Source organism: Nannobrachium achirus, assembly GCF_963921795.1.
Source record: "Nannobrachium achirus genome assembly, chromosome: 5".
In the NCBI taxonomy this organism is placed as follows: domain Eukaryota; kingdom Metazoa; phylum Chordata; class Actinopteri; order Myctophiformes; family Myctophidae; genus Nannobrachium; species Nannobrachium achirus.
Window position 1 is genome coordinate 17,708,223 of NC_137814.1, and position 12,637 is coordinate 17,720,859.

Here is a 12,637-nt window from a genome sequence, read left to right on the forward strand (position 1 = left end):
TGGAGACCCCTGCATGATAGTCAACAATGTGATGTCAGAACTTGCCCATATATGGGCATTACCAAATATGGGCATTCCCAGATATGCGCTTAATATTGATGACATCGGGACAGGGCTCTCCATATATGGGCATAAAACGGACAGGACGTAATTAATTTGCAAGTATGACTCGTGATGACATCAGCGATCTCCATATATGGGCATAAAAGGGACATCAATAGCCAGAGCGTGATGTCAGAGCGGCAAACCTATTCTGTTAGTGGTGACATCACAGTGACATCAGAGCATGATGTCAGAACGACAAACCCATAGGACCACAGACAAACCCATAGAACCACAGTGTCAGGCATGACAGACAGACAGACAGACAGACAGACAGACAGACAGACAGACAGACAGACAGACAGACAGAGATACAGGGACAAGATGTGCCGGTTCTCATAGTAAACGCCACGGTAACAATGACAAAGTGAACTAGAAATACTGTTCCTATGAAACAGTGTGGGCTCGCTCGTGACTATATTCTGCAGCGTGCTAACTGTCATGTTAAGCTCAACCAATACTGGGCATAAAAGGGACAAGGTTACATCATTGTGATGTCAGAACAGGTAAGTTACATCCTTCTGCTGAGCTGGGATGATTTTGATGACATCAGGGATCTTCATATATGGGCATAAAAGGGACAAGGACGGAATTAATTTGCAACAACATTGTCACAGACAGGTCAGCAATATCCTTCTGCTGAGATGCCGGGATGAGGGTGATGTCAGGTCAGCTACATTGTGATGTCAGAAGAGTGACAGACAGAGAGGAGAGACAGACAGGTTCAGGAGGCTTTCATATTATTAAGTAATTTGACATTGTCAATCAATCAATCAATCAATCAATCAATCAATCAATCAGTATTTCTTTCTTACTTTTCTTTCGAGAAAACTGAACCATTGAAAACCACAACCTCCCTGTCTTCAGCCGACAGTACTTATACGCTAGTGCCCTCTAGTGGTGAAAGGCGTTTACTACTCTATCTGAGCACTGTTCCTCCTCCTTCCTATCATAAGATAAAATGTGTATAGTTTATTTACGTTTGCTAGAACAGCTGATATGTGCAAAGTGCATTTGGGAGAAGGAAAAAGTCAACAAGTCAATACAGTCAATGTATGATGGACTTCTTGATATTGTATTCTCAAATATCACTGACAAATAAATCCTCTACACAGTGGTGGTTCTCAAACGTTTTCATGTTAAGGACCCCCAAATTGATTAGCCCGCGGGCCCCCATTTGAAAAGATATGCCAACTTAGGACCCGGACCCCCATATATAAAGAGAAGATGTTCCCGGCTCTAGCACTGATTCTGGCTCTCTGAGTTATAGCCTACCCATATAAGGGTCCATTTGGTTCCTAACTATCATTTAGCTGGGGACCCCCTGGAACTCCCTCAAGGACCCCTGGGGCCTGGGGGTCCCCGGACCCCACTTTTAGAAATGCTCTAAGTAACTCTAAGTAACTATTTATGGTAACGAGTAATGTACGACAAAAAAATATGTGTACAGTAGACCTACCACAAAAATGTGGAACGCCTTACCGAAGGCCTTAAAGGAGTGTGGATCATTAGCATCCTTTAAAATCGCCCTGAAAAACCACTTACAGGCAGCAGCCATTCGCAACTGGTAAAAACAAACATAGCCCAGCCCTCCCCTCCCCTGACCCCTCTTTGTATTTAATTTACCTACTACTGTATGTTTTAATTTTTAATTTTTAAATTGTTTTCCCCCTTTTTTACTGACTATATATCTACTGCATAGTACTGTGTTCTATCCGTCAATCATTCAATGTTATATGAGATACTTTAATGGTTTCCTATGGAAATAAGCTTAGTCTTTTCTAGGATCTCCTTTTAGTAGACCTTGTACCAGTGAACTGTACCGTCATGAAACTGTACCTTTTCCTATGCAAACTTCCAATAAAGTCTTCAATCAATCAATCAAAGCAAAAAAATGCAAAAACGGACTCTATTGAAAACACCGGCATGGTCCTTTAAGAAGGGCGGAGCCGGCGTCTCCGAATGATTGCGTCATATGTATGCGCGTAAACATTAAACAAAGATGGCGGCCCATGCTAGTGAGCTGGAGATTGCAAAGAAGAACTTAACCGATGCCATTGGAGATAATGTTAAGCAGTAAGTACACCATTGATGATACCTATATGTGATTGCTGATGATGGTCTTTCTTCACTTTGCGCCATGAATGTTCGTTGCTTGTTAATGTTTATATAATCCTCTCTGGAGTCTGCGACCACCTAGCATCTTGCTAATGCTAATCATGCTAATGCTGCTAACGTCTCTTTCTGCAGCATTTTGAGCGAGCTTCCAATGTGTCTCATAAAAATGTATAATAATATTTGCCACTGACTGAATGGATACAAGAAGGGTGAGCGCTAAGGAAGAGTGTAGCCGCAAATTGCAACACTAGATTTTTTTTAAATCGGTTGAATCCAATACCTCCCACTCCCATAGGCAGCCAATGCATCAAAACAGTTTTTTTTCTTATCTGATTGTATTAAACGACGTCAAACTCACCAATTTTGGGGGCTCTATGGAAAGCTTGCAATATCTTCTTTCTATCTGCAAAGACAAAGTGTTTGTTTAAAACCCAACGTAGACATGTTATGAGACACTTTCTATCAAGAAATTCAGTTCAGGTGATTTTTTTCCTTTTAAGTGCTGGAGTTTGGAAGCGCTTGTGGGAAGTCACTCTGCTGTCCTGTGTACCACCTGCCCTGGTTCTAAATGTCACATAGCCTAATGCAGGAGGCAGCGGAACATGGCGTTATAGAAGACGAGCGCTTTACATGTCTGCTCGGATTTATTGACAGATATAGCTCATAACTATGAAAGCATAAACCTGACATATTTAAAATGAAATGGCAAATGCGAAAATGTAATTGAAATAACAGAATTGCTTTTTAATTTTCAGGAAATGGACGGAAATGAATGTAAAATGCAATGGCGTTTACATTTTCTATAGGTGCTCATTCTATGACAACATTTACATTATAAATAAAAGATCATTTTAATTTTAATTTAAAAAAAATGACCGCTAATTTGTTGACAATATTAAAATGGAAATGCAATTTTGAAAATAAAAATGAAATGGAGAAATGCTTTTTAATCTTCAGACAATGAAAGTGACAAAAATGAATGTATAATGCAATAGCATTTCCATTTAATAAAAGGTAATTTGATTTAACATTTTCAATAAATGCCACGCTAAATAATTGACAATATTAAAATGAAAAAGCTATTTTGAAGATGTAATTTAAATAAGGGTAATGCTTTTTATTTTTAAGCTAATAGATGCATCTTTTCTTTTGAGACACAAATGAATGTATAATTCAATAGCATTTACATTTAATCTCCAAGTGTGCTCATTCTATGACAGATTGGAAAAGCAAACGCAAATCACATTGCAATTTCATTTTCGAATTGTAGCTGCTCATAACATGACAGAATTCAAATGGTCCTTTGGCTAAAGTGATGGCGCAGGAAAGTGCTGTCATAGGAGTAATCCTTCAATGCTGCCTGCTTACAAATTACGCAACCCGGACAGTAGGTGGCAGACAGTGTACACGTGCAGGACTGCAGTGCAGGTCTGCCCGAGATTCACTCAAGCATGTTGTGAGCTTGCAGATCTGCTATTTTCATATGGGGCCGCCCCAAGCCATTTTGGTGCCTGACTCACAACTGGCTGTTGGAATTATACATTCATTTTTGTCTAAAAAAAATGCTTTCATTGTCTGAAGATTTAAAAGCATTTCTCTATTTCATTTTCATTTTCAAAATTGCATTTTCATTTTAATATTGTCAACAAATTAGCGGTCATTTTTTTTAAATTAAAATTCAAATGATCTTTTATTTATCATTTTAATTTCGTCATAGAATGAGCACCTGTATATGGAAAATGTAAACGCCATTGCATTTTACATTCATTTTTGTCTAAAAAAAAAAGCGTCCATTTCCTGAAAATTAAAAAGCAATTCTGTTATTTCAATTACATTTTCGCATTTGCCATTTCATTTGAAATATGGCAGCTTTATGCTTCCATACATAACATGTCTACGCATTTTTTTTTATGAAAAACACTTTGCAGATAGAAAGAGCATACTCCAAGCTTTCCATACAGCCCCAATATGGGTGAGTTTGACGTCGTTTAATACAATCAGATAGCAAAAAAACGCATTGGCCAATGGCTGCCTATGGGAGGTATTGCAACCCTAGATTCAATAGATTCAACCAATTGGAAAAAAAGAAAAAAAATATCTAGTGTTGCAATTTGCGCATATGATGAATCTAGGGTTGCAATTAGCCCTATTCACGGCCCGCCCACTCGGCATCCCCCTGGTGCTGAAGTCAAGTTTTGAAGGGTAAAACCCTCCTAAAAGCCCATAGAGTTAACACAGAAATCGCAAATCTAATGCAATTTCCGAATAGTAAAGTATAAAATACGGCTAGCATGATCAAGAACACAAGATAGTAAAAGTCACAAAGCATTATAATTTACTTTACCGTTCGAAATAATGATTTGTTGGCTTTAAGTCCAGCTATTTCTGTATTAATTTCCCCTGCAAAACTGACGTCAGCACCAGGAAGTTGCTGAGAAATTTGCTGAGTGGGCGGGCTGTGAATAGGGCTTATACCCCCCATAGGGATTCAATGCATCAAAATGTTATTTTTTTTGCTATCTGATTGTATTAAACAACGTCAAACTCACAAATATTGTGGCTCTATGGAAAGCTTGAAGCATGCTCTTTCTATCTGCAAAGTGTTTGTTTCAGAAAAATCCACCATAGACTAGACATGTTATGAGTTAATTTCTGTCAAGAAATTCAGTTCAGGTGATTATTTTTTCTAAGTGCTGGAGTTTGGAAGCGCTTGTGGGAAGTCACTCAACGATCCTGTGTGCCAGCTGGTTCTAAATGTCACTTAATGCACAAGGCAGCGGGACGTTGCGTTATTGAAGACGCTCCCAAAGTTCAACACTTAGAAAAAGTGTTGAACTGCTCTGATTTCTTGACAGAAATGAACTCATAACATGTCTACGGTGGATTTTTCTGAAACAAACATTTTGCAGATAGAAAGAGCATAATTCAAGCTTTCCATAGAGCCGCAATGTTGGTGAGTTTGATATTGTTTAATACCATCAGATAGCAAAAAAAAACAAAAAAACAACAACGTTTTGATGCATTGAATCCCTATGGGAGGTATTGCAACCGTGGATTCAACAGATCTTAACGTACAGCCCTTGAGTTAATTTCCACTATTGTCATATGGAGCTAATGGAGCATGTATTGATTGATTGATTTCAGGTTCAGTAAAACAAAAGGGGATAAAAGGATAACACAAAAAAGTCCTACAGACTTTTTTCCAATTTCCATTGCGGTCCCTTTATGTGGTGTCTACTTTGATTTTCCTTGCAGCTACTGGGCAAACTTGAAACTGTGGTTCAAACAGAAGATCAGTAAGGAAGAGTTTGACATTGAGGCACGTCGCCTGTTGGCACAGGATAATGGTAAGTAGGCAGCAGACAGACCAACCTTTTCATTCAATGACTAATCTTACTCCCTAATGTTTGTTAAATTATATTCACTTTTCTTTTCTTAGTTCATATCCACAATGATTTTCTCCTGGCAATTCTCACACGCTGCCAGATCATTGTCTCCACACCTGGTGGTAGGTCATGTTTTCTCAAAGCAACACAATATTATTAATGGCAATAATAATATATAAGTTGCTAAATTATACCCCAGACTTCTGAATCTACTGGCAGTGTTGTATTTATCATTTCTGTGCAACATCTTATCTGGAGTGGCTGTCACCCTTCAGTGTAAATCAGAAGAAAAGTTCTGTAATACTGCAGTTTATATCTGTTTAGAACGCCTTGAGATGAAATAAAAGTTTAAAGTGACGTAACTAAAAAAGGACCTAAAAAAGGACCGTGTTGGTTGTGATATACTGCTCAGAAATGTATGACAAGGACATTGTTTTGTTTGTCCTCTAGATGGCGCTGGCTCTTTACCGTTTTCTGCCTCAAAGCCAGGCAAACCAAAAGGAAAGAAGAAATTCTCTTCTAGACAGAAATTTGATGTAAGTTCTCCTCAATGTTGGGGTGGCACAGGTTTTCATCGTAAGTAGGCCTGCAATGAATAAACTAAAAACACTTAACCACTTGAACCCCAGCCTCCCTATTCTGTGGGGAACATTCGCCAAAAATAGCAGATCCACGCGCTGAGAGCTTGTAGCTCGGGCTATTTTTGGCGAAAAGATTTGGTGTCGACGGAAAAAGTGATCCAAGTACATTTGTAACGCGGGGTCCATTTTTCTAAGAATAGAGCAGGGTTCCCCAATTAGTTTTCCCCAGGGTCCAAATTATGCCTAGGGTACCAAGCCGAGGACATTGCAGGGGGCATACGGTGGCCTTCCCGCTACTCCAGCGACAGTTCAGACATCGTCGTTGTCGGGTGAAAATCTTGTATGTCCAAAACCGTTCATTTTGCATTTATCATTGTAAAAACGATTTAAACTAGTGAAAACAGCCGATCTACAAGCACACAACGCCTCGCACCGAGAGGCGTTGTGTGCTTGTAGATCGGCTGTTTTCACTACTTTTGTGCGACGGCCTTGTTTGATGAAGCAGAGCTTTACCTTGCGAAAGAACGTACACATTTTGAGATACAGGTTTTCCACCCGACAATGACGATATACTAGTGTTGTTGCTGCTCTTATACCACCATTATTACTGGGGTTGGTGGGGGCCAGAGAGTAGCCCCCGTGGGCCGCAAATGGCCAGCGGGCCACCTATTGGGGAACCCTGGAATAGAGGTTTTGAGTGGTTAAAGGTGTGCCTTTTCCCCTGCATGTGCCTCTAGCATCGCTTCCAGCCCCAGAACCCCCTGAGTGCCGCCCAGCCTTTCAGCCCGCGGGAGGTTGGTGGCGAGGAGGAGGAGCTGCGTCTCAGCGCCCACACGCTGCTGCTGCCCACGCGGGGCCAGCTGGAGGCCCGCATGATGGTGGCCGCCTTCGAGCTGGGCCTGGACAACGTCACGGAGGATGCCGTCGGCTCCATGGTCCATGCCGTGGAGGTGAGTGTGTGTGTGGGGGGTGGGGATGGGTATCGTTTGGATTTTTATGAGTCCGGTTCCGGTTCCTAACGGTTCCTATTTCGGTTCCAAAATGGTTAAAAATATTTTTAACCAGTACTCAAATAAACTTCAATAAAAGTATCAATTCCACAAGTTGGAAATACTCTTTTACAATTAAAAGTCTGGTATTAAAAATGCACTTGAGTAAAAGTAGAAAAGTATTGTCATCAAAATATATATTTAACAACTCAAGAAAGTTAGAAAATACTTCCAAATTTTACCTCCTAAAAACATACAGTACTTGGTTACACCGCTGACGGGTGGTCCCTATTGATGTTGGCGTGATGGGGTGCTGCAAATAGCAGGGGGTGTAACAGTTCCTCAAACAAATTAGTTTAACCGATTTATGAAAAATAAAAATATCCATTTTAATAAAAATCTATTTTGGGGAATCATTTCACTTTCTGTAGGCAAATATTGTTGCGAAAAGAGCAGAACTGCAAGATTGTCTCTTAACTAGTTGATTAATACAAATTCAATTAATGAATAAGTAATTGATAGAATCAATAAAGTGATGTTAAACTGTGGGTCAGTTGAGTGGTCGCAATGCAAGCTTTTGATGTAAAAAAAATAACACCATTTCATTGCAGCCTCTGGGTGCTTTGGGAGTCACAAAGTCATACTCGCATATAAAATGTGGATGCCGCTTCAGTTATGCATGCATCTCCATCGAGGATTGTCTGAATGAATGACCACAAACACTGGTTGAGTTTTATTTTCTCTGAGCTATTTATTTCACTATAATCGTACCACCAAAAGCCATAATCATCCCAATCCTATAGTCAGGGAATTTTAATAAAACCCTGGGAATAAATTCCTTACCAAACAATTTCTTCACCAATGTGTTCGTAAAGGTGTCTAGTAACATATCTAACAAAGATTGAAATTCAACATCCCTAGCAAAATGTTTGACAGCTAGGGTAATTCTGGGTCTCATTCACTTACTATACACTGTACTATAAGGGAAATTATTATAGGGATTATTCTGAATCCATTGCAAGCATTTGTTTTGCATGAAAAACATTCATTGGGCCAAAATCAGACGCAAAAAAACAATGGTTTAGTGAGGAGTCATCACTTAACACAAGGTGTATGGGGTCCATTTTTGGCCCAAGGAATGTTTTTCGTGCAAAACAAAAGCTTGCAATGGAATCAGAATAATTAAAAACACATAGTTAGACCCCTCACATCCCACTTAAAGCATATTTTTGGGAGTGATTTTTTCCCTTATAGAACAGTGTATAGTAAGTGAATGAGACCCAGAATTACCCTAGCTGTCAAACATTTTGCTAGGGATGTTGAATTTCAATCTTTGTTAGAGATGTTACTAGACACCTTTACGAACACATTGGTGAAGAACATGTTTGGTAAGGAATTTATTCCCAGATTTGACTGTTATTCTGCTAATTTTCCCTGACTACTAGTCGATTTGTCGACATAAAAAAAATGTACAAAATGCAAAATAATTCTGCAAAGTAGGCCCCATGGCAAGACATTTGGCATCTTAGGAAAATGAGCTTGTTATTTAGTCTGTAGTTGTCTTTTTAAGATGCAAGAGATTTCTATGTGTGCAACTGTGTGTAGGCTTTGTAAAAGCTGCTCTGTGTGTGTGTGTGTGTGTGTGTGTGTGTGTGTGTGTGTGTGTGTGTGTGTGTGTGTGTGTGTGTGTGTGTGTGTGTGTGTGTGTGTGTGTGTGTGTGTGTGTGTGTGTGTGTGTGTGTGTGTGTGTGTGTGTGTGTGTGTGTGTGTGTGTGTGTGTGTGTGTGTGTGTGTGTGTGTGTGTGCGTGCACTCATGTATAATTTGCCTCCTGTTTTATGTCATTGGTGTGTAGTGTGTACACATGGAGCTGAATAGATTTTTTGAGTGTTGCCTAACACTCGTCTGCCTTGTTCTGTCTACTTATTAATTATGACTACTATCAGGTCAGGCGTGGCTGATCTTACTTTGATGCTCTGTTATCATTACAGCACCACTTAAAAGATGTTCTGACGGCTGTTGTCATGCGGAGGAAGGCTTACAGGCTACGTGACGGTCACTTCCCTTATGCGTTTGGTAGTGACGTCACGCCACAGCCCTATCTGAAGAACAGCCTCGCTGCTTACCAAAGCGTTACAGAATGGTAAGGGCAACGTCTCAACTTCCATCTGCTGACTCCTCTCAAAGTTGAGTTTGATACATCTACTAATTCACAAAACCTCTTGTTTGTCTCCATCCCGCCCAGCCCGCCTCCAAGCGCTTCTCTTCCTGCTGGCCCTCCACCTCAGGTCTCGCCTGATGAGGCCGAACAGCAAGCCGCTCTCCTATTGGCTTGTTCTGGTTGTGCTGGTCTCCCAGCGCCACTCCCTCCAATCAGCATGTTTGATCTCCTGGAAGCGTTACAGGTGAAGAAAACCTTATGCTCAGTGGAATCTCATTTACATGTTACTATTGTTAAAGGAAAAAAAAGGTTTGTATGCATTATATTTATGGTATACAAGAAGACATAATGATAATTCTAAAGATTCTTTTTTTTGGGGGGGGCTTTTTATGCCTTTATTCTTTATTAGATAGGACAGTAGACTGACAGGAAATGGGGGGGGGGGGGGGCACTACGGTAGCTAACGGTCAGTTGACCATAAGTACCCCCTTGTAGAGTTCAATGTCACTTTCTTCTCTCTGTCATGAATGGAGCAAAGGTTATAATAAAATAAAACCCCTAAAAATACAATCTTTCCATCATATGTGTCGTTATCCCGACACAGGTTCACCATGACGTGATGCCCTCTCATACCATGTACGCCCTGAACATGGAGCGCATCCTGGCGCGGCTGTGGCACCCCAGCCACGAAGAGCTGGAGCAGGACCACGTGCACCGTCAACGCCTCGCAGCCAAGGATGGCATCCTCGTCAGCTGAGATGTGGTTGTACAGACCAAAGACAGCAGGGGTGTGATCGGGAACACAGGAGAACAGAGTGGGACTTTGTGTCTTCCCCTCCAAAAGAGAAAACACAATTCCTGCCGCCACATAAAACACATGCTGCCTGATAGACAGACGGATAGAGAATATTTATACCACAGATGTTTAAGTAACCCTAACCACAAACAAATGTCTGGTAAATGTCGTCTCTGGCTGGTAGGTTTGTCTACTCTTCCAGCCGCACTCTGCCTTGTAGCCAACCACATATTGGCAGCTATGTTGTATTCTGAAAATACAGTTGGTCTGCAAAAAGTGGTCGTTGAATTTTGGGATATCCAAGTCTCTGTGGTCCTAGTTGGACTCGGTGTTACGGTTAGTTTTGAAGATGTCTTTGAAGTGGTATAAGAGGTTGCTACCTACTGTAATCCTTATGCCTGTTTTATACTTGGTTGAAAGCTGCCTCACACCTGAAATAGCCAATCTACAAGCTCACAACATCTTGCATCGAGACACGCTGTGAGCTTGTAGATCTTTTGTTTTCTGGGAACGGCACTGGTGCACAACTATGTAATAAACCAGTGTTTACTTTATAAAGACTGAATAATAACTGAGATGTCAAATGGCCATTTGGTTCCATATGTACACTGTCAGCTAAAAACTTGTAAGGGTCAATTTGGTTCCTAACTATCAGTGATTTAGCTCGGGACCACTCAAGGTTCCCCCACTATGAGAACCGCTTAGCTATATAATGGTGTTTTAATATGATGTTGGCCAGTTAGTACAACCTTTCAACATGTTGATTATAAAGTTTGAAATCTAAATTGTGTTTGACCTGCATAATATAAAAATATAGCTTGAAAGGAGCAGCATTCCTGCTAGTACGTTATCCATGATATCACCTGACCAAAATGTCTACAGATTTTTTTTTTTCTTAAAACATTGCAAAGTGAAACACTGCCATGCCAGTGTTTCATCAGGTTTGTTGGGCCGGACTCACATATGCGTGAAACATCTTCTCCGTATCGTCTGAGAATGAGGGGGGGAGGGGGAATGGCCAAGAGACACTGCAACGACAAAAAACCAAACAACCTTCCATTGACAATGCATTGGATCCTCCCCTCAATCTCAGACTACACCGACACGATAGCTGTCGCAACTGTGTGTAGCCGGCCTTAGACATGGCTCAGTCAAGCAGGACTTGTCCCAGCCAGGTTCTGCTTTCCTGAGGGCTCTGATTAAATAAATCACAAGCTGCTGTCTATGTAGTCTGGAATTGTGATGTTTCCTACTCCAGCGATGGCTTTGAGCTGCTGCGTCTGTGTAGTTTGACAACATTCTGGGTGTCATCTCAGGGTTCTCCAAGGTCATATTTCTCAGCATACCTGTCCTCTACCTAGCCTGACACTCAGCCTAAATTAACATTTCGTTATCGCCAAAACAAAAAAATTAAAGGGATGTGGCTAGCGATTCAGGGTCTGGAACTAGGCTAGTCCTCTACCCCTTTCCAGAGAAAACAGTAAGCACACCGTGATAATATCGTCACCAACTAAATGGTGCAATATAGCTCCACAAAAAGCCAGCTTCATACCAGTCTAAACATTACCGGTACATTTAGGTGTCATGTGGTGTTTGACAACATTCTGGGTGTCATCTCAGGGTTCTCCAAGGTCATATCTCTCAGCATACCTGTCTAGTGTCTACCCCTTTCCAGAGAAAACAATAAGCACACCGTGATAATATCGTCACCAACTAAATGGTGCAATTATAGCTCCACAAAAAGCCAGCTTCATACCAGTCTAAACATTACCGGTACATTTTAGAAATGGTATTAGAATTATTTATGGCTGGCATAAAGTCAGTGAATCGGCACCATTGATGTCGGCTCTTGTTGGACAGCATCAGATGCCCCTAAACCATGCAAGTGTATTAATATAGTCTGCTTGTAGTCTGTCTTTTTTTCTTTATTTCTTTTTTTACTTCAAATATAATTTAAAAACATCTTGTGTTATTTTACTTCCATGTTCTGTGTTGTACATTACATTACTAGAAAACAATGTATTTGCTATTTAATCTAAGAAGTGATATTTCATCTAAGGCAGGGGTCTTCAACAGGGGGTCCAGGACTCCTAGGGGGTCCTCAGAGTTACTACAGGGGGTCCTCCAAATCTTTGCGGGATAGAAGCTTTTTGTCTCCTTTTCTATATGAACCACTTGAACCCTAGCGCCTGTTTTTGGCAAAGAGGTTTTGTGTAGAGGGGGGAAAAGAGCAGACTAAATACAGAGTTAAAGGTCAAGTTTATTAATTAAGTATTGACAGTTCAAGTGGTTAAATATCTGGAAACACAAATTTACATGAACCCAACATACACTGATGATTGTGCTGTCAAACGATGAAACTATATTGTATCTATGGGTTGTGGGGGGTCCCTACTTCATCTCTCTAATCTCGACTGGCCTGAAAACGTAGAAGACCCCTGATCTAATAATAATAACTCAGTTATTAACATTATTTTCTAACACATGGCAATAGGCTACTGTAGG

General features: G+C 40.7%; 1 protein-coding gene across 1 annotated transcript; it reads left to right on the forward strand.

Moving 5' to 3' along the window:
- Positions 1-2,087: 2,087 nt before the first annotated feature.
- Positions 2,088-11,912, forward strand: tada1 (transcriptional adaptor 1). Its single transcript, XM_080726137.1, has 8 exons — positions 2,088-2,178; positions 5,476-5,567; positions 5,660-5,728; positions 6,057-6,142; positions 6,925-7,137; positions 9,167-9,318; positions 9,421-9,580; positions 9,941-11,912. The coding sequence occupies exons 1-8, from the start codon at positions 2,105-2,107 to the stop codon at positions 10,091-10,093; spliced, it is 999 nt and encodes a 332-aa protein (XP_080582263.1). The 5' UTR covers positions 2,088-2,104; the 3' UTR covers positions 10,094-11,912.
- The last annotated feature ends 725 nt before the right edge of the window (positions 11,913-12,637 follow it).

Coding starts and splice junctions, on each gene's coding strand:
- tada1 (XM_080726137.1), top strand. CDS start 2,105: ATGGCGGCCCATGCTAGTGAGCTGGAGATTGCAAAGAAGAACTTAACC. Junction 6,143..6,924: donor CTTCTAGACAGAAATTTGAT/GTAAGTTCTCCT, acceptor ATGTGCCTCTAG/CATCGCTTCCAGCCCCAGAA. Junction 7,138..9,166: donor CCATGGTCCATGCCGTGGAG/GTGAGTGTGTGT, acceptor TTATCATTACAG/CACCACTTAAAAGATGTTCT.